At 49.6% G+C, this 20,741-nt stretch overlaps 2 protein-coding genes across 2 annotated transcripts in view; both read right to left on the minus strand.

Moving 5' to 3' along the window:
• The window catches only part of IGDCC3 (immunoglobulin superfamily DCC subclass member 3), a 97,251-nt gene extending 96,276 nt beyond the window's left edge, over positions 1-975 (minus strand). Inside the window, exon 1 of the mRNA XM_026073354.1 lies at positions 897-975. Coding sequence (XP_025929139.1) covers positions 897-975 — 79 coding nt within the window. The remainder of the gene's footprint in view (positions 1-896) is intronic.
• Positions 976-12,177: 11,202 nt separating this feature from the next.
• Positions 12,178-20,741, minus strand: part of IGDCC4 (immunoglobulin superfamily DCC subclass member 4) — a 68,799-nt gene continuing 60,235 nt past the window's right edge. The window contains exons 19-20 of the mRNA XM_026073368.1: positions 14,548-14,712; positions 12,178-12,708 (exon numbers count right to left, since the gene is read on the minus strand). Of these exons, the coding sequence (XP_025929153.1) occupies positions 12,178-12,708; positions 14,548-14,712 (696 nt within the window). The remainder of the gene's footprint in view (positions 12,709-14,547; positions 14,713-20,741) is intronic.

The following is a 20,741-nucleotide window of genomic DNA, read 5'->3' on the forward strand; positions in this document are numbered from 1 at the left end:
CAGCCCCCTCGCAGCGGCGGCAGCAGCGGCCTCGCTCCGCGGCAGCCCGAAAGGCCGGGCGGGAGCCGCGGCGGCACGAACCGCGCGGCGGCACGAGCTGCCCGGGGTCGCGCCGCGCTGCACGCGTGCACACGCAGATGTGCACACGCCGTTGTGCACAGGCACAGATGCACGCGTGCACACGCAGATGTGCACACGCCGTTGTGCACAGGCACACAGATGTGCAGATATGTGCACATGCACAGATGCACACGTGCACACACAGATGTGCACATGCACACGCAGAGATGCACACGTGCACACATGCACACGCAGATGCGCACACGCAGATGCACGCACGCAGTTGTGCACACACGCAGATGCACACGTGCACACGCAGTTGTGCACACGCAGATGCACGCACGCAGTTGTGCACACGCAGATGCACACGTGCACACACAGATGTGCACACGCAGATGCACACACGCAGCGCGCGCGCCCGGCAGCGTGTCCGAGGTGCGCCGGGCACCGGGGGCTCGCGGACGCGGGGCTCGGCCCCGGCTCCCCGCAGCGGGCTGCCGTGCGGCGGGAACGGGCTGCGGAGCGCGAGGGGGACCGGGGCGAGCGCGGGGGGCCGGGGGGCGAGCAGGAGGGGCTGGGAGGCGAACAGGAGGGACTGGGAAGGAACGTGAGGGACCGGGATTGAGCGGGAAGGACTGGGAAGGAGCGTGAGGGACYGGGGTGAGCACAGGGGACCAGGGACGAGCGCGAGGGACTGGGACYGACCGAGCACCGGACTGGGAACGAGCGGAAGAGACCGGGGGACAACCGTGAGGGACTGGGACTGACCGTGAGGGGCCGGGGGGGGGCGATGGCGGCAGGTCCGTGTCCCCCCCCCGCCGCGAGCCGGCTCTTACCTCCGCGGCAGCCGAGCAGCAGCAGCAGCAGCAGCGGCGGCAGCAGGCAGGCGGGCAGCGCGGAGCCCGGCGGAGCCATGGCATCCCGGGCGGGCGGGCTCGCCTCCCTGCGCCCCACGGGGAGGGAGCAGCCCGCGCGGGGAGGGAGGCGAGCCGAGAGCCCACCCCCCAACTTGGAAGAGAGGGAGGGAAGGAGGGGGGGGGAATAAAATAAAATAAGGGGAAAAGCCGAAAAGCGGATCTCGCGCGGCTCCCCCTCCGTGCCCGAGCACGCCGCCGCCGCGCCGGGCGGGCAGCGCCTTGCGCCATCTTGCGCATCCGCCAGGCCGCGGCGGCCGGGCCGGGTCGGGGGGTCCCCGCCGCCGCCGCCTCCACCCCCGTGTCCTCACGGGGCGGCGAAACCTCTCGGGGGGTCCCCGCGGCCCCTCGCTAGGCCTCGCCGGGCCCCCGGGAAGCGGCACCCGAAACGCGGGGGTCGCCCCGACCCGCTCCCCGCCCTGAGGAGGGAGGGAGCCGCCGCGGGCCCCTCTCGCCCCTCGAGGTGCGGCGAGATGGCGGCGCTGGGCGTCCTGGGGGGGGCTCCGAGCTGCGGGAGGGGGGTCGGGAAGGCCCCGCCGGGCATCGCTTTTAAAACCCTCCAAGGGTTTCACAGCCACCTGTGCCCGGCCCTGGCTCCCAGGAATAAGGCGGCTTTTCTCCATCCCTCGCCCAGATCCTCCCTCCTGCAGGGAAGCCCGTGGCTGCTCGCAGCTGAAGTGGGGTCACGAGTGGGTCCCCGGACCCCGGCAGGCGGCGGGGACGGCGTCCCAGTGTCGCGGCCGCCGCGGCTCCCCGGGCTGCTGTGTGCCAGGGCCAGCTGCGCTTCATCCACCCTTGGAGCTTGGAACCAGAAATCCTGACGTTAACATCCCGGTGTTTTTCCCAGCTAGTCCCACCAAACATCTAGTTTTCAGACTTTTGTTTTGAGGACGGAAACGCTCGCTGTGGTGGTGGACCCTGCCAACAGGTAACAGGCCTCTCCGGAAAGCGAGGAGGAGGAACCGCAGAGGGAGAGCGAGCAGGGACCGTGTGGGAATCCCGCATCTGGGAAGGCAGAGCGGACGGGTGCGAAGAACAGGACGAGGGGCAGAGCCCCGCGCAGCGCGGCCCGCGGCCGCCCTAGCAGGCAACTGGGGTGGCCGAGGTTGGTGGCTCAGCGCTCAGCACCCCTTATTTTAAATACCGTTACAAGGTCAGTCGTATTAACGTTGGATCAACCAGCTCATCTTCGAATGCCTACGCTCAACAGCCCGGTGGAGAAGGACGCAGTGAGGGAGAAGACCTGGCGTTTACTCTGAAATCCTGCCGCAGCCTCAAGATAAGTGCGTCCGCCTTGCTGGCATGACATGAGGGTAACGGATCCCTGGGCAGCTCTCAGCCTAAAGCCCTTAACGTCAATGCGCTATTTTGCTGCCCCTCCAGCTGTGCTGCCCCGTCCCTCAGCCCTCGCTTTCCACAAACAGCTCCACAGCAGCAAAATGCCTCTCTCCCTCTTTAATGACAGCTCGAAGTCTTTTGCACTGTTCGTTTGGGGGTGGGAGAGGGAAGAAGTAGACCCTGACTCATTTCTCTTTTCAGAAATAAAAATAGTTTGATGGGCCAGGTTACTAAACCCTGTTAGTGATGCGGTCAAAATACTTTGTAAAGATGAGCAACGTGCTCTCCTGCACRGTACATAACCTGAACGCATTTGAGTCAGCAATTAAAGAAGACGTCACTACATCTGCTCTACATTAAAGGTTTGCTCACTTAGCAGACGGCTGAGTTGTGAGAGGTTACTTTCAGCAGGGGAAGAATTTGCTCTGGGCTGAACAGGCTCCGTTGGCCTCTCGGTAACATCTGAATTTCTGCGCTGTCCCTGACCTTTTGGCACAACCTCTTTGCTCCTGTTCCTTAGCCGTATCCCTGGCTCCTGCTAGCGCTGTGGGGCCCCACGTGCATTTCCATAACGCTCACAGCCATTGCAGGCACGTGGAAACTCCCAGAGAAGATTCCAGTGTGGCGAGTGGGCTCCTGAGCCCAGCCAGCCACGAGGAAGGCTCCTGGAAATTAATAATTGCAAGGAGCAAAGGCTGGGGAAGTGAAGCACTGTGTTTTGCAGGGCTCCTTTCCCTCTGGAAGGAGCAACCGCAGATTTTGGATGCTTTTACTCTTGTGCAAGGTAGACAGCCGGAGTGGCAATGGCAGGACCCAGAAGCAGGGGTAGGTAGCTACATGTTTAGGGCCCCATCCAGTTCAGCCCGCATCTTGCAAACAACACCAGTGACATTGCTGGTGTCACCTTCAAAAATCGCAAGCGTGGTCCTGCCAAACGATGGGACTTGCATGAAAAGGCATGGGATTTTTAAAGAAAAATACAGGCTTGGGGCTCCTCTTAGAGCCACTTTAGGGCAGGAACCTGAAGCACTCCTGTTTTCTGTGCTCCTCATGAAGGCTTGAAAAAGTTGCTTTTTATTGGAAGCAGGAATTTGCTTGTCATACCATGAGCAAAAATGGGAGCCTTACAGAAAAGAGCAGTTTTGCAAGAGTGGCGATGCCCAGCCTGTCCGGGGCTCCGAGCCCCTTCCCTGCAGAGCAGCACAGGGTCCGTCCCTCTGTCCTCCCTCCAGATAAGGTTATCATCCGTGAGAGCAGACCGCAGAGGTCTCCCCTTGCCCAGTGAATTTCCTCCAGCTCCAAAAGTGCTCCTGATTTACACCAATTAATTGAGAACTCAGGTCCCCAAGACACCATTACTCGTTTCAGGGAACGAGGTGGGAGATTAACCTGCCTGAATTTGCTCCGTTTATTATTCTATGTGTAATTGTGGTTTCCCTATCTGCTAAGAGCCTGGGAGCTTTGCACTTATGTACATACACCATTTCTTAGCATCTTTTTAGCAGTCACTGAGCTACAGGGAGGGGAGCAGAAATCCAGCCTTTCCCAAAGCAGCCCGTGCCAATGGGCCAAGGAAGAGGTGCCGGGGGGACCTTGGTGCCCCTGCGGAAGGGCTGTTCCCAACCCTGCAGCCCCCATCACCTCCCCTGCACAGCCATTTCATATAACCTTTGTGGAGGAATTAGGTTTTATCTCCAGAAGCCCTCACAGAAGATGGAAACATTAGCTGGATGCCCAACAGGTGCCCTCATAAGAAGAGGAATTAAAGCACAGAGGACCTCTGCGGATTCAAAGACACCAGCCCTAAAATGCTGAGGCGCCCACCTTGAGGAACCGAGCTCAAAGCCGGCCAGGCAGTGAAGTGGAAGCCTCTTTCCCCAGCAGAAACCCTTTGCTGTCCCCTCTTGGGCCATGACTGGGACCAGCCCCAACCATACAGGTGCAACTCTGCAATGGCAGAAGCCACCGCTCCTCACCATCCTCCCACCAAGGGAATTCCTCCTGGTACTTAGTTACTTGGCTGAGGAGGAGCTACATATTCTCCATTAATTGCAAACAACTGTGCCAATGATCCAGCAGTTGTGCCAACAGGGAAATGAGCGTGTGGAGTCAGCACTAATAAAGCCTCAGAGAAACCCAAGAGCACAACCGTAGCTGCCATGCAAATGAGGTAACTTGAAAGCCCACATGAATCTCCTCCTAGCAGCTACCTGACAGCCCCTCCGGCATTTTCTCCTCTGTTAAAGCTCGGCTGCTGCCGTGCCAGCAACCACCTGAAGCAATGAACTCACCCCGTGCAGAAACATGGGGGAAACGTTTACCCAGATCTGCCTGAAATCCAAGTTGCACAGCTGGGCTTTGGGCGAGCAGTTACCAAACGCATGTTCAAGCTCCTCCTGGACCAGGTGAGAGTGTCGGAGCAAGGGGGGAGGAACAGTCCTAGTGCCAGCACATGAGCAGCTGGTCTGGATTCAGATGCCCTTGAAAGCAAGAGAAAACCAACAGGGTTAAATGTTGAAAGCTGCTCTGTGCACCCTAGATACTCCCGAGCGGCGTTAGAGGGCTCGGGCCATGAGCACACTGGGGCAGTTCTGGTCACTGCAAAGGGGTAAGGACAAGGCTTTGCTGCGTGTCCTTGGGCAGATCTCCTCTCTCCCTGGCCATGGCTGTAACATACAGGGGAAGGCAGGGGCRCGTTGTTGTTTGGAGAGCCTGGGAGAGGCTTTGTAACTGCTAGCACAGTTACACATTGGGATGGAAGCAACTTTGGGCACCAGCAACAGCTGAACGGGAGCCACGCAGGAGCCCAAAAGGGGCCAACACGGCCCCTCGGCCCCACAGGGCAGCACTGTCTGGGGGCAGGATGGTGCTGTGACCGGCCGCTCAACCCACCTACCAGCCTCTCTGGGGCTGTGCCTGCGGTTCTGGCTAAATGCTGCAGCATAACGAAGGTGATKTAAACTTGCATCTTACCGTACCTTTCCTCCTGTGCTGCTCCAAGTCCCTCACCCTGCAGTTGGGGGGAGTTTGGTATTGCAGGGGAATCCCGGACCCCAGCAGCACGGCCCTGCACAGGGTGGCCCCGTCAGGGTGTGCAATGGCTGCAGCATCTGATGCAAATTTAAACTGGCTCCCAGCCAGCCTGGTGTTGTCCCCAGGGCGTTACTGCCTTTGGACGGGTCAGGCCACCTCGATTTCAGCCAGGCCAATGCTGGCTCTGCCCTTCGCCTCGCTGTAGGGTCAGTACAGCCCGATGGGGACTGGACTGGTGAAAACACAGAGATTCGACTGTGCTGGTGTAACTACGCTGCTCCGGTGCTTTGCTGGAGAGGAAGAAGTCAGAGGATTCCCTGTGAGACGGTGTTTCCGTGCACCACAGCCAGCCCTGGTTTGCGGAGCTTCCCCAGCCGGACCTCACTGCATCGCAGCCCATCGACTCGCGCCGTGTCGCTTCCCAGAGAGCTGAGCTGGGCACCGCACTGCACCGGGCACCTATGAACTACCTAGCACCCGAGACCACAGCAGACTGAAGCCGGTTGTACTAGTGCCAGCTGCACTGTAGCATAGCGCCCGGGGGTGATAAAGGCCGGGAAGAGAAGGAAATGCAAACAAACGCCTCATTCTTATCTTTGCTTCTCCATATTCCCGGCCCCCTTCTAACTGCTGTGTCCACCCCTCTGCTCTCTCAGTCTGCGCACTGCCCCCTTTCCAGCCACCCGGCTGTGTCCCCTCTCAGCAGCCTCCTGCTGGCGCCTCTGCTCTTGCACTGGGAACTGAAAATGGGAGTTGCAGCGTGCCTCCTCTGCCCCAAAGTCCTTCCTTGCTCATTTGTGGGGCTACCTGTCGCTAAGAGAAAGACTCATCAGAGTTACGCAGTCTGACAGAGTTCCCTGTAACCACTATCAAAGAACACTATGCTAAGTGCAGATTTATTACCTCTATAATGCAGATAAAATGAGATTTTATGACCCTGTAGTCCTGGCAGCATAAAGCAATAATGGAAACTATCTACTCAAGTAGGGAATGCAACCTAGGAAGAAAGGGAGATGCATGGGAGGTTAATAGTGTGTCCTCAGGCACTGCCAGGCATCCTCTTGCCAATCTAGCTGGATGCAAGCCACTGAGTGTTTAGCCCAGCGCACCATCCCAGAGAAGTCTCACCATTCATCTGCTAGATGATGCTTCTTATTTTTCACATCAAATTCCCTAGCAAGATAAAGTACAAAATTGGACAATTATTTCTTCTCTTACAGGCAATAGTTCAACAATTGAGAAATGAGCAAGCATCAAGAGATGCCTAATGAACCTGATCTCTGCCCAAGCCTACAATCCCAGAAGAGCTGTCTCTAAGGAACCAGGCATCCACTGACATCCCACACTCCTAACCTTCATGGTTATGAGCTCAGGTACTGAACTGGCACCAGCATGAATCCCCAGTCCAGCTCCCAGCATTGCTGCCCACCAGGTAGGTGTCTGGCTGCAGTGCAGTCTCAAATTACCAGACCAGACATGGGTTATGGTGCATCTGGGTCCACCCTCTCCCCTACAGTGATAGGCACCAGCTAGCTCAGAAGAATATGCAAAGTCTGACATCAAGTAGGTTCGGGCTGTAGAGAAGTGATGAGAACTAAGCAATCGTCTCTCCTTGTAATACGCTCCAGTACCGAAGTTATCCCACCGTGCAGCCCTGGGTGGCAGCTGCCAGGTGTTGTTCGGATCCATCCTGAAGTGAATTACTCTGATAAGCACCAGGCTGGATTTGAAACATTAAGAAATGCAATTGCATTCCCCCTCACACCATGAGGCACGGTCCTAGCCAGGCTGACCTAGCCTGCAGCAACGTGTCGCAGCCCCATCTCTAGCAAACCCATGTCTTCTGCCATCTCATCTGTGTTTTGGAAGGGTGGGTACAGCCCACCGTGTAACAGCTTATTTCCCCAGGTCCAGCTGCTCCGAGCGCTGTTACAGAATCAGCCTTCCATGACAAAACCTCCTCTTGGAATATGAGTTGTAACAGACTGAATCATGAGAAAAATGCCACCATTTTAAAAAATATTTTATTAATAATCCATTAATTAAGGAATATAAGGACAATGTTTTCTTACACTTTAACACTAAAGAATATTTGTGGAGTAAGAACAGTCTCTGAAGAAAGAAAGTTATAATTAAGTACAGCATGGAACCAAATACAGACACAATCTTAAAACAAGATCAAGTTCTGGTTACAYTTCCTTATGCATTGTGTACAAAATTAAATGAAATTTAATTTTAAAATATTAGCAAGGGAATACAATAACAGAACTAAATGACAGATTTCTGCTGGACTAAACACCTTTTCTAACAAGGGTATTGATTAGAAAAGACACAATGATCCCTTCAAAAGATCTATTTCTAATGAGATCAAAAACATATATAGAGTTCTATTAAAATGGTTGTTTTCTTACAGAGCATATTTCATGGGCTGATCTCAGAATTATTAGCTAGTAATGCAACACAATTCTCAAAACCTAGGTTATAAATTATCTCATTTGAACTACTTAAACCAGAACTTTACTGTCTGTTAAATAAAAACAATCAAAAAAGTTGAAAAGATACTTTTAGCTGAGTCATATGTTTCATGTAACAGGAAATTAAAAGAAATAAAAGAATTAGAGTTTTGACTTTCACAGCAGCATGGGAAATATACAGTTGTGTAGCCAAATGGTAACATTAATACTACAAAATTATGCCAGTGAGACAAATCTGACATTTTAACAATGTAAAACAACATACACCAGCAAAATGTTGAACAGCAATAATCTTTAGTGTTACTGAAAGGAAGAAAAGGGGAAAAGGGAGCCTGATGTGTAGGAACATATATTAAGTATGATGTGTAATTAAAGGTATCAACAGTTTGAGTGTCTGTGGGAAATTAAGCTACTTCATGATAAAAAAATATATGCACTGGTTGTTTCAACTTTGCACACGAGCTGTGTGTTTTCTGTCTTCTTCCATTCATTTCTCACCACTAGCTGAGACTAGAACGGTCCCACACGTTCAAAATAGTAGGGACCTGGGGTACAGTTGAGATAAACGAGGACACCAAGCGTTTTGCATGGACACAGATGCTCATATAGAGAGTGATTTCAGAACTTTTGCTGCTGTCCATCAGTGAAGATCTTTTGGCTCCGAGGGAATTGCCCTGATTTATGCAGCTGAGGTCTGGCACATCGGTCCACTGCTACTGCAGTACTTGGATGTCCAGATGCTGCCAGTTTCAAGCTCTGGTACAATCCACTGGGGTGGAACAAGGTCAGAAGAAGACTCAAAATGAGGAGACAAAGTACTTTTGTGGTGCAACTTTCTACCTGAATAAATCCTAGCATAAAGAGGACAGTGTGCACTCTGCTGCATCTCCCCCCAAGCTCTCAAAGTACATAACTAACTTGGGGGTTTCATGATCAGCCTAAGGTGACCCAAGCGAACGGTCCCACACTGTGCCCACTTGTGTTGGCTTCAGTGACAGGTATAGTTTTGAGGCAGATCAACAATGGCTGCAGGATCTCTAAAGCCGGTGCAGGGAAAGCAGCAGGTGTGTGTACCAAGGAGTGCTCCTGGCAACTGCGGCACAGTCCTAAATCAATTTGAACCCGCTACTGAACTAAGCCTCTGTCCCCACAAACCCCTGTGGTACAGACAGAAAGCTCAGAGCTGGTACGTGACCTGCCCCAAGTACAGTGGCATGATGGGGAGCTGGGAGAAGAGCTCCAGCAGCCCAGTTCTGTCCGCTGCTGGCCAAACTCCTGCCCTCCAGGAGCAGAGATGCTCAGCCTTCAAAAGCTACCAACTGGCTTGCTGCTATTTTCCAGAGTACGTCCCAAGATGATGCTCAGAGAAGACATACCCCAAGATCCTGCAGCCATTTCCTGGAGGCCACTAGCATGTTTCTAACCCATGCGTTCGTTCCAAAAGTTCAGTCCAGGGAGCTCTCCTGAGTCGAGGCTGCTCTGTCTGCATCTCCAAGGAACGTGCAAGAAGCAGTCTTTTGGCATGCTGTTACACTCACAGGTTTTGCATGGGGGACCAAGGCAGGTGACTTGGTTTTGGAGTTGCAAGGAAGTCATCAGGAATTCCCTTACAGTGAGCCTTTCAGAGAAGGGTCCTTCTCCCTTTTTGCACACCAGAGGTGGCAGTCTGGTTCGTACAGAGAAAGGGTCTGTTTTGTCACTGCGGAAGGCAGGGACTCTTCCCCAAGACTAGCTACAAACTAAGGTCCAGCTACAGAAATCTACCCCCACCCTCCGCAGCTGGTGCTTGATACTCCCAGCTGGAGGGTTTATACCTCAGCAATTGCATCCGCTCTCATATAGCTGTGGATTGCCCTTATTGCCTGCAATAACCCTTCACTGTCTTATCTGTAACCCTGCTGAGTCATTAGTTTCAACATCTTGTTGCAGTGAGTTCTGAAGGTTAATTACGCACTTCCTCTGCCCCGTTACCATCTCCTGCCTTTCTAGCTCCTCGCTCTGGTAGCACGCATGCACTAACTCCTGCCTAGCCTGCTCACAGGCACTGATTTCAAGTCTCTCTGCTAAAGCCTTTCAGAGTCATGGCGCTTCAGAGCATGGAAAGCATTTCCAAGACTTCCCAGGGTACCAAGGACCAGCCAGAGCGACAGAGCGAGCGGGACGACTGGAAATACAGCCATTTACCAGAACAGTGCGTCATGCTGGGAGGAGAAGTCGTAGGATGGGGGAAGGCGAAAACTTTGACATCCTCCTGAACTGGGTGCATGACAGCTCGGAGGTACTCGTCTTCTGAACGGCTGGAGCTAACAGGGTCAGATGGACGACTGAAAGGACACGGGCTGGCCCAGCTCAGCTCCAAACACAGGCCAGACTGTGACATGGCCCTGCACAACAGAAGCAGGGATAGGGCTGCTGGTGGAGAAAGTTCTCATTGCTGCAGGTAGTGGTATCTCAGTCCAGATTTCAATACAAAAAAAAGTCCAGAGCCTTTTACAGATCAGCACACAGCTTCCCACACAGCCTTTGGGGAATTCCAGTAGAAAAAGAGCGAGCTGCACATCTTTCCCTCGCTCTTTAACAAACAAATGGCCAGATCTCCAAATCCTCAGGAACGAAGAACATTTACCAAATACCCAATGAACAGCACAGAATTACAGATCCCAGTCACCCCTGAGGAGCTGATCCAGTCTGTGGCATTTGCAATCAAACTCTGCAGGCCTGGAACAGGGTACAGACAGGCTAGGGACAAAGCAGCAAAAAGTTCACCCAATACCAGAAGGACAAGCTGAGAGACTTGTCAGCAGTAAGCAGTGTCAGCAACGAAAATTGTCAGCAACTGGATAATTTTTAAGTGTACTCTGTAATAAAACTCAGACCCTACTGGTATAAGAGCTAGGATCTGATTTTAATTTTTAAACTCTGTGGTGCCTCTTTAATAAACACACTTTGGCCAGGACTCTCAGAGGTGCTAGAAATTATCACCTGTGCATTCGAAGCCTTCAGCAAATCCACTGCTTCCAGGAGACTGAGAGCTACTCTCTGGAAATCAGAATCATCTGAGACATGTCCACTCGGGCACAGAAAAAGGAACAGATGTCCCCGAGATCACAAGTTACTTTTGCAATTGTTGGTTCTTTATTCTCTTCACTGGTATAAGCTTCTTAAAGACTGATCAACATCCCACCAGCTGAAATACTCTCTTTTGGCCAGCTCTTACAAAACACATAGTCCTACAGAGAAACACAGCCCAACTCTCCAGCCATAGAAGTGCCCTACAGCAATACCTTACAAAGAAACAAAGCAAGAGAGACATCAAATCTGCAGCGCTATTCATTAAAAAATAGACAACAACCAGTGCAAACATATTCTTTAGAAAAAGGCAGTATAAGAATAAGTTAAAACCTATAATGGACTATAACAAAAGAGTAGATCTACTGCTTTTTTTTTTCTCCAACAGACATGAGGTAGTTGTGTTGTTAAGGAGGAAAAAAAAGAAAGAAAGAAGTAGTAAAAATGCTACTCTATACCACACACTACTCCACTTTATAAAATTAAATAATATAAAGATGCTCCAAGGAAATAAAAATACATGTTGTACATTAAAAGGACAGATGTGTACCTAAAATATTAGGTACAAGAACCTACATAAAACAAAGTCCAGGTTGGTGAAATGACCCAGACACTGGAGAAGGTTCTATATAGTACAAGTTGTTAGAGGCACTCGTAGAGTGTGTAATAAAAGGCCACTACATCAGCCTGCTAGTAATAGTTACTGTGGTAGCGTACAAAGAGAGCCTTATAATCATTTTAACCACGGGAGGGCAGAAAAGGCTGGTGGTTACAGCTCACTGAACTTCTGTTCGCATTGGTTTCCACCTCCTCATTTGACAAAATTCATCCCAACGCTGCAAGGCAGTAGATAATGCCAAGGCCCTCCATGGTGAAGAGACATCTGAGAAGGATCCCTCAGTGTACTCTGCCTCTTTTCAGCATTAAAAGACCTCTTACCAGTTGCCATCGAGGACTACAGGGAAGTGACTGCACCAGTCTAATGCAGAAGGCTCTGTTCTAGCCATGGTTTCACATCAGACTTTGACAGATGGCTCAATCCTGCTTCCACAAACACCAAATTACTTATTAGGTTTAGCGGGAAGAAGATGGGGCTCTTATCAATCTACCTACTGATTTCTTGAAGGTAATATGTACAGCTGACAGGTCCAAATCCTGTTCTGATGAGATGCTGCGCTTTCTTAGCTCCTGCTGGACTCAGTAAGTCGAGGGCTTGCAGTACCTCACAGGGACAGGCCTTTATTAATGCTTCTAGCTCTCCCATGATCAAAATCAGATTAGTTTACGCTTTAATGATTGTGGACATATGTCATGTTCTCAGATGCTGAGGATGAACTGGTTAAACCAGAGTTACTACACAGGGGGGCATCCTCTGGGGCCATGGAAAGTGATTGGCACTTGACTCGTTGTACGTCCCCCCTGCCTTCCTGGATGGAGTCCGAATCTCCACTCTCCACTGAATGTAGACTTTCCCCATGCCTGTGGAAGCCATTGGTGAGCCCATGGATGCAAACGGCCTCTGTTTCGTTAGTCTTTCTGTCAGTACTTAATGGTCCGCCCTGGGTCTGAACCTCAGAATTGCCCTTGCAATCCATCAACGGTTGGCCAGCACCCTGCTGGTTGCTGGGAGAGCTGGGAAGAGCCAGGTCACTGGAGGGAAACTCTTCAGGCTCTTGGTCCTCGTTTTCCGTTTCTTCACTGTCCAGTGTGTGAAGCTGAGAGTCGTAGTCTCTGTCAGAGGCTGAAAAATCAGAATGGACGATGACCTCTGCTTCCACTTGATGGAGGCAGGCTGGGGGGTGGCTTTTCTTTGCTTCATTCTGTTATCAAACAGGAGAGGGGAAAAAAAATAAAGTCAGTCAGATAATTGAGACTGCAACACAAGCAAGCACTGAAACATGTGTTCCTCTTTAATCCTACAATGTGGTGGGATGTACATATGTCATTATTAAGCCTATCTTGATACATTTCTCAAGGCTGAAGTCTTAAGAAGCATCTAAGGATCATTATTCCTGTTTTACATTTGGAAAAGCAAGTCCCAAGGGAGTGAATTGATTTGCCCAAGGTTTCTTGGCAGGCTGGAGCRGCAATTCCTCCCCAGCTTCTCCCACTGGGGTCAAAGACCACAATTTGCAAAAGTCACTACTCTGTTTCCATGTTAAGGGTCAGATTTTTAAAGGGTGGGTGGGCAGCACTCTCAAAATCTGGCAGGTTTCTGGGACAGCTCATGCTAAAGACCCACAACTAAGATATTAGGGCTCCCTTCACCTTTCTGGTTTAATCTTGGCTACACATCACAAAATATTTCATTACACCTCTTGTCATGGCTTGCAAAAAATTGGTGTAAAAGTCAAGCACTTTAATTCAGTAAAAAACAAAACAAAACAAAACAAAAAAACCCAACAATCAGTTCTCCTGTGCAGTGTTTAAGCAGAGTCCAGGCTACTGATCTCGAAAGTTTGCTAACAAGCAGGTTACTCTACTAGATTATCATTTAATAATTTAACAGGCATATTATTTTGGAAGCTCACAAAGAGCTCCGTAGGTAATCACTGCTCAAATCCTGGGCTGGCTGTTAGTAGTAAGAAGATGATTCAAAGTATGGAAGTGGGAAATACTATGTATAATTTGTGCTTTCTGTTGAAACCAACTTTGTGTGTCATTTACATATTTTAACACTTTTCTCCCTTTGTTGACAAACTCTGATGGGTAAGCTGTGCTGTAAATGGTGCCCTGTAATTGGGTTGTAAAACATTGTCTTAACTCTATCCACAACGTTAATTACATCCTGTGTATAATTGATTTTCACACTACTATCTAGGAAGGAAATATAGGTAGGTTACTTAGAAGTATTTGTTGGGGGTAGGGTGAAGAGGGCTGAGCTTAAAGCAATAACCAGACAAATCTTCTGGTATGGAGTCAATCTGAGTGGGTATCAGCCTGCTTTGGTGAAACTGTGGCACAGACATGATCCTCGCGCAAACTCTCTCAAACATGGGAGCGTGTATTTATTCCAATGAAGGAATATCAGAAACTGGGCTTTTCTCCCATCTATACACCCACATAAAGAAGACAAGTGCAGTGGAAATTGCTCTACCCTATCTGGAGAAAGAGTTTAAATCAACCCTTGATCTTTGACTCCTTTTATAGGCAAAAATGCAATTCCTTCTTCAGGCAAGCACACTGTAGATCTTAATGAGTCTGTGCCGAGCGCTGCAGCTCCTAACTCATTGGCAGGCTGCTTGCTGCATGGCCACAGAGAAGATCCAAACCAGACTGGTGGTGCCTGGCTCTGGTTCCTCAGGAAGCCTCACCAACAACCAAGGCAGCCGGCCCCGACTGACCATCACCAAAAGAACACAGTGCACAGCACACCCCTCAAAGTCAGGCTGAAGTCAGGAGCAGGGGGGGACCAGGGGAGAGCTGAGCCTTTGAGGGATGCCTGGAAAAACCAAACAGCTTTTACTCAAATACTGTCAGTCTTGCTGGCATACAGTGCTGCACCCAGGAAAAAATAAAGCCGGTAATCAGCCAACTGAAACTAGCTCAGAGAAGAAAATATTTCTCCTTTTTGCAGCACAGGAGAAAAGGGAGAGGGGGCAATAAATGAAAAAAACGCATCAGAGTACACAAGCCAATAAACCACCAAAGACACCCACCATAACAGCATCATAAACCAGAGCTTGCAACAAAAGCTTCTGTCCTGCGCTGGGCTGGAGCTTCAGTGATCCGTTCACAGCAGAGAGAGGCTCTTTTGTGATAGTGTCTCCATATCTGGCTATGTTGTTTGTCCAGGGCTGGTTAGCTGATTTATTCCATGAAGACTGCAGAAGCAAAGAGGGAGGAGAAAAGACCCAATTATCACAGACACAGATTCTTATCCTCATAAACCTGAAATAGGAGGCAGCTTGGAAAAGGAAAACGGAAGCTGTGTTAGACACAGTGTTAGAAGATCTAAGTTAAATGTAGAAATGTAGAAAACGCATTTCCAATGGCATCAAAATAAAAGTGCTTGCTACGATGGACTGGCACAGTCGCCCCAAGACAACAGGCTTTATCGCTCTACATTACATGGTCTGATGCAGAACAAGTAGATAAAAGTTGCCAGATAGTTCACAATGAGGATCTTTCCACTGATTCACAAATTTTGAGGCCAAGAGGTATATTATGGCACAAAACCTCACTTAGAAGTCCACTGAAATCAACTCCCTGCAAAGCTGCAAACAAACCCAAAGCAGTATGAGCCTACTGAAAAATACTGCAAATCTGGAAAGGAACAGGGATGGTGGGAATCTTCTGGAGCTGAATGATTATGGTATTGCTTTGGCACAAGCAACACTCTGCAGCATGAAGGACCCTCAACTGTGCGTACGGGCTCATGCACTCAAGTAGGAGTTGAGGACAACGCTAAACCGCTCGCTCTGCAGTGCGGTTGGTTTTCCTGCTCTAAGCTAGGGCCTGGGTAAACACTCTGGTACTCCCCATCAATACAGAGGCACAAAATTTGGGGCGTTATTTTATTTTTTTGTAACAGACCACCAAGCAATTCTTAGTTCAGCTTTAAATCCCTTGGGCAACCAGTGTTACCTTGTTTGTAGATCTAATTAAATTATATGGGCTGAACACAATTTGTTCTGGGTTCTCTCGGCTTCCCCTTGCAATAAACTGTTGAATGCACACCTCTGTGTATGGGAAATGTGTGCCTTTAAGAGCTGCAGTTATTTAACAGCTCAGACTATTAGTTCACAGGCAAAAAAAGTATTTTCTTTCCAGGGCTTGATTTTACTGAGTTGTCTTGCATTTACCTGAGCTCAGCCTTGCTACTGACTCAAACGCATACACAAGTATACGGACACACACTCAGATTTAGGGGAGACATAAGCCAATTATCTTTCACAGATGTTGTGTGTTGCCTGGGTAGAAGCAAGAGGAGGATGCAAGGTTAAAGTGAAGAGAAAATCCCGACCCTACGCAACTGAGTGTGCACATACATGTGTGTGCATACAGAATATTGGTCGCATGTGTGKGTGGGAGTACAGAATATTGGTCCTGTGAGCATGATGGCAATGTAGGGGGAAGCCATGAGGCAAATCTATTCAAACCCATCAACCACCTATTGCTCCCTGTCGGGCAGGGAAAGCCCAGGTTTCTGCCCYGCATTTATGGCTGCTACTTTCACAGGCCTGATCTATTCCAGCCGCAGTGGATGTAGCACAAGTCCAGCGGTGATGGCAAGGAGATTTCTGACATCAGCCTGACCTTGTGTGAGTCATTTGACCTCCTTATGCCTCAGCCCATCTGGCTGGAAATTAGGTAGAAATGCAGGACCAGATGTTGTACGTAAGCCAGGCATTCCAAAGTCAGCTATTTAGCAAGAAGCAAATGCTACCTCATGCTGTCGGTGCTGGCAGAAGACACCCTGAAGCACTCACGTACACGCTGAAGGGGTGCCCGAGCCTTTCCTGAGCACTCTCTGCCTACCCTGCCCTCAAGCACCCACAAAGCTTACCACCTCACAGGAGGCAGGGCCCCAGTGCCAAGCAGAAGTCATAGGAGCTTTTGCCACTGCCTCAGGATCAAATCCCAAGACAAGTAGTAAAGGGCCTCATTTATGTGACAGAGCTCTACAGAGCAGGAATTTCCAAACTCGGAGCTGTGGATATGAAGTGTTCACTTTAGAAGCAGATGCTGGAGATGGCCCTTTTGCCATTCCTCTCTTTGCAATCCTCAACAACATATGCTGAACCAAGAGCATTCCCTAATTGCTCCCTTTCTAGGTGGACAATCATTAAACAACATTTTAATAGCAAGAAAGCAACTGAGCGATCACATGTGACTTGCATTAAGGAATATCACTAAATGCAAGTACTCAAAGAATGTGTTCAATTTGCTTCTGCTGCCATCTGAAAGGCTTTCTGCAGAAACATCACTGACTGATGGCTTGTGTGCCTTTTCCAAGGAACATACGTTACTAAGCAAATACTGCCTGCAAATTTCAGAGCTGAACCTACACAAATATGCACACATGCACACAAATGTGTGTGTCCTATTATAGATGCTTACATGCATATTTGCCATCAGAGAGATCTGAGCATCACATGCATACACACACACAAAGCAAACTTGAAAACCTTCTTGCAGGCATCTTGTGAATACCAAAAAATGTGGAAAGAAACAGGCAGCTCTACTGCAATCCCCAATGGACCATCTGTTAGCGGAAATGTCAATCTGCCATGTTTACATAGGTTTTGATGACTCTGGGAACAGCCTGTTCAGCTCTGGCTGAAATTGGCTGCAATGAAGAACAAACTTGTTTTGTACCAGTTTGCAACTTTCAACAAACAAAAAAACCCATCAGCCACAAAACATGGCCTATATCCCACATGTTGTTCAAGCACATTATGTTTGGGGAAAAAAATCCCTCTTGGGCTTAGTCTCTGAGGTTGGGCAGCTGCAATTAACTCTAGGTCTGTTTTCATCAGAGACCTGAAGAAGGTCTTGTGTGCCTGAAAGCTCTGGTTTTTTTCAAGCAATATCTCTTGGTGTAATAAATGATGCTATTTCTTTCTACTTGAGAGGGGCTACTGAACGGCTGAAGGAAGACAAGGAAATTTTCCTTGTTTTTTTTACAATAGAAGAATGAGGGCAAGGAATGTCAGTCTAATACTAATTTAAAGAGGAAAAAATCCCTTTCTGAGTTCACTGCAAACACAAGAATGAAAACTAATAAAAGTATCTTCCCATAAAAGGTGTTTCCATTACAGCTAAATCCTTATCAAAGCAAACAAGCCTTTTCATTTTAAGCTTTTTATAGAAACTCTGACTGGTAAAAATGAACCTAGATCATGTTACCTTCTCAGTGACAACTAATTATTTCATGCAAATATACGAGCTGAGAATGAACGTGCAGGAAAAGCTGATCTTGAAACCTTCTCTGTTTTATGAGGATGGTGATTTAAACTAGCTTGAAATCTTGTGCAAAACAAGGCTGGGGACATTCAGATGCTACGTACAGCATACAACAGCATACAAGCTACATAAAACATACAGGCATCCCAGCCAGCAGCTGGGCCTCAAAACAAGGCGCACCATAGCACAGACCTCTCCCACACCAGATAAAGGAGAATCTCTGCTAGCTGTCAACAGGAGCAAAGCTCATCTCATATTTTTGAGAAAACATTGCAACTTTTTTTCCACGCAGAAAATTTTCAAAAAAAAAATGAAAAACAACTGGGGAGATCCAAGTTCCCTGATGCATTACAGCTTTTGCTCTCTGAGTCGCAGGGATGCTTCACGGCAAAGGCAGTCCCCACGGGGAGGAGGCCCACAGGGACAGAGCAGGAGAGCTGGAGCCTTGACGGCTTGCTGTCAAGAAGCACAACAGCAAATATTTCCAAGCCAAAATGCTTGGGTTTGGCTTCATTCAGTGAAAAGCTGAAGTCTTCCATGGAAAGCAGATGCTTTTTAACACTCCCCCCACCCCCCAAATTGCTTGGCCCAAAAGCAGCAGAGACGGAGATGTCTGGAGCAGAGCCATTTTATCATCCTCAGCCCATCTGTCAGGGGAAATGGAGCCACATCACCAGAGCCCGTGCATTACAGTGTTATTTATAACCCATGCTACTGAGGGCATCAGAGTCTGGGGGTCACCTGGAAGGGGAAGAGAGTAAGAGGAGAAAAATCACTTGTCAGTGCATTTACAAATCCTTGCGTGTGACCACTGGGAAATGCACAGAGGGAAGGAAAAGGGTCCGCTAAATGGCCAAGTTCACTTCTGCCTAATGGAGCTGTCAGCCATACAGAGGGGCCCCATGCTGATAGCTCAGCTGCAGAAGGACCTTGCTGTCCTGCAACCAGAGACAGGGTGGCCAGATGTCTCCTGTGGGCTGTCCAGCAACACAAGAACTGTTCCAGCATCCCAGGACACTACTGAGCCCAAGACATGGGATTTTCCCCCCTTTCTCCTTCTGAAGCCACGGTGCTGGGAATTTACCTATTCCCATACCATGTCAAGAGATGAGGAAGGAGAGGTTAAGGTTCTTGGCCCCATGAAGTGGTATGAAGGAAGCATGTCCCCTGTCAAGGGACTGAGGAGGAGATGGAGGAAAGAGACCATGTCCCTCCATTGCACAATTCCCCATCCCCCAGGGTTATTTGTAACAGTTCAAGAGGAATCACTGTCCTGCATTCAAAGGAACTGGGGATCTTGACTTGAAAAGGGACTAGGGAACTTCTCAAAGCCTTTCCCTAGGATGCTTTGCAGAAGTCGGTTCAATTCGTAGCGCTGTTAGAAACTTCCTACCCTCAGTCTCACTGGTCTTCAGTCTTCACCCCGGTGAAGTGACATTTGCTCGCTTTGACTGTTTGAGGCACAGGGACAGTCTCTCTTTTTTGTCTGCACATCTCCTAACAACATAGAGCCTCCAATCCCCCCTAGAGCCTCGGGCTGCCCCAAGAATATAAACGATTAAGAAAAAAGCACTAAATGCTAAGTAACAAGCCAGTATGTGAAAAGCCTGCAAGCAGGGGAACAGCTTTCACTGCCGCTGCTAACAGCAGGTGCTACCCAGCCAACACCGCACAGGTTTCGGGAGAGTACCTCGAAGACGGAGGGCCTAGCAGGCAGGCAGGCAGGGTCACGCAGGCTTGTAGCTGCCAGTTTGGCAGCATCACAGCTACATCAGCCTGCCCAACCGTGGCAGCAGCCTCAGACTAAGGGTTTGTCCCAGCTGACATTTTGAGCTCTGTACTGCATGATACGCTGTTAAGCAAGAGAACCTAAAGACATTTCTCACTCCCTTTCTTTACTGACTAGGATTGCAAGTGCTAGTACCAGACCTGGAGCACCTGGGCAGCCTGCCTTTGACAGGAATTTCCTTCCACAAGCATTTGTTCTTTCCTGTGGCTCTACCACATTCCTTGCTATGGGTTTTCACAGTCTCAACCACGCTCACAGCATGAGAAAAGAGAAGAGAAGGCAAAACAGGCAGCTGGTCACTGTGGGGTACAAAGCTCCTGGCAGCGCTCGGCTCCAGGCAGGTCTGCCGGGTGCTTTTGGCAGGCTAGGAGAAACGGCCACAGGAGGAAGTCATTTGCACAGGAGAACCCAGGGACTCCACAACACACGCTTGGGCCTGGGCTAGAAGCGTTTCGTCTGTGAACAGGGAGCTGCACACCCCCAGCTGCACGCGAGTCCGATTTGCATCCATCGTGGGACCAGGCATGCCTGTACCAGTCCAGCTGCGCTCATGAGACCCAACTAACTCCCCAACCATACAGCCAGGTCACTCGCATCACACACTTTGGGACATGTGGCTGCCTGACAACTCCAGCCTAAAGATGTATTTGGCCTGAGCCTTTTCACCCTTGAATCAGAGAGTGAGGAGGACGGGGCAGCGGAGTGGGGAGAAAGAAATAAATAAAGAAAAAAAGACCAATCAAACCCAGAAACCCAAACCCAAGAGCCCTTTCACTTTTCCATGGGACATTGCAAGCCAATGTGCAAACATTACAAAACAGCATTTTCCAACGCCTTGCAGAGTCTGTAGGGTTCCTTCTATGTAGGATGGGAAGTGACCCAGAGTATCTACTGCCAGTGCGGTATTTCCATCATTAAATAATTCCTCCTGTAGAGCACTGACATTATCTGCATTTTAGAGAGGAAGACACTCACGTACCAACATATCTAGTGACTTAGCTAAGGTCATTTAGGGAAGCAGTGCCAGAATTGGTAATTAAGCCATCCTCTGACACCTCCCATCCTGCACCCTACGCCACTCCTGCTGGCAGGACTGCCCCTGCCTCCAGGCCCAGCTTACCAAGCCTGCCTGCAGCCTGGTGCTCAGGGCTGCCT

The sequence above is a fragment of the Apteryx rowi genome, unplaced genomic scaffold (assembly GCF_003343035.1).
Source record: "Apteryx rowi isolate R43461 unplaced genomic scaffold, aptRow1 scaffold_11, whole genome shotgun sequence".
NCBI lineage: Eukaryota > Metazoa > Chordata > Aves > Apterygiformes > Apterygidae > Apteryx > Apteryx rowi.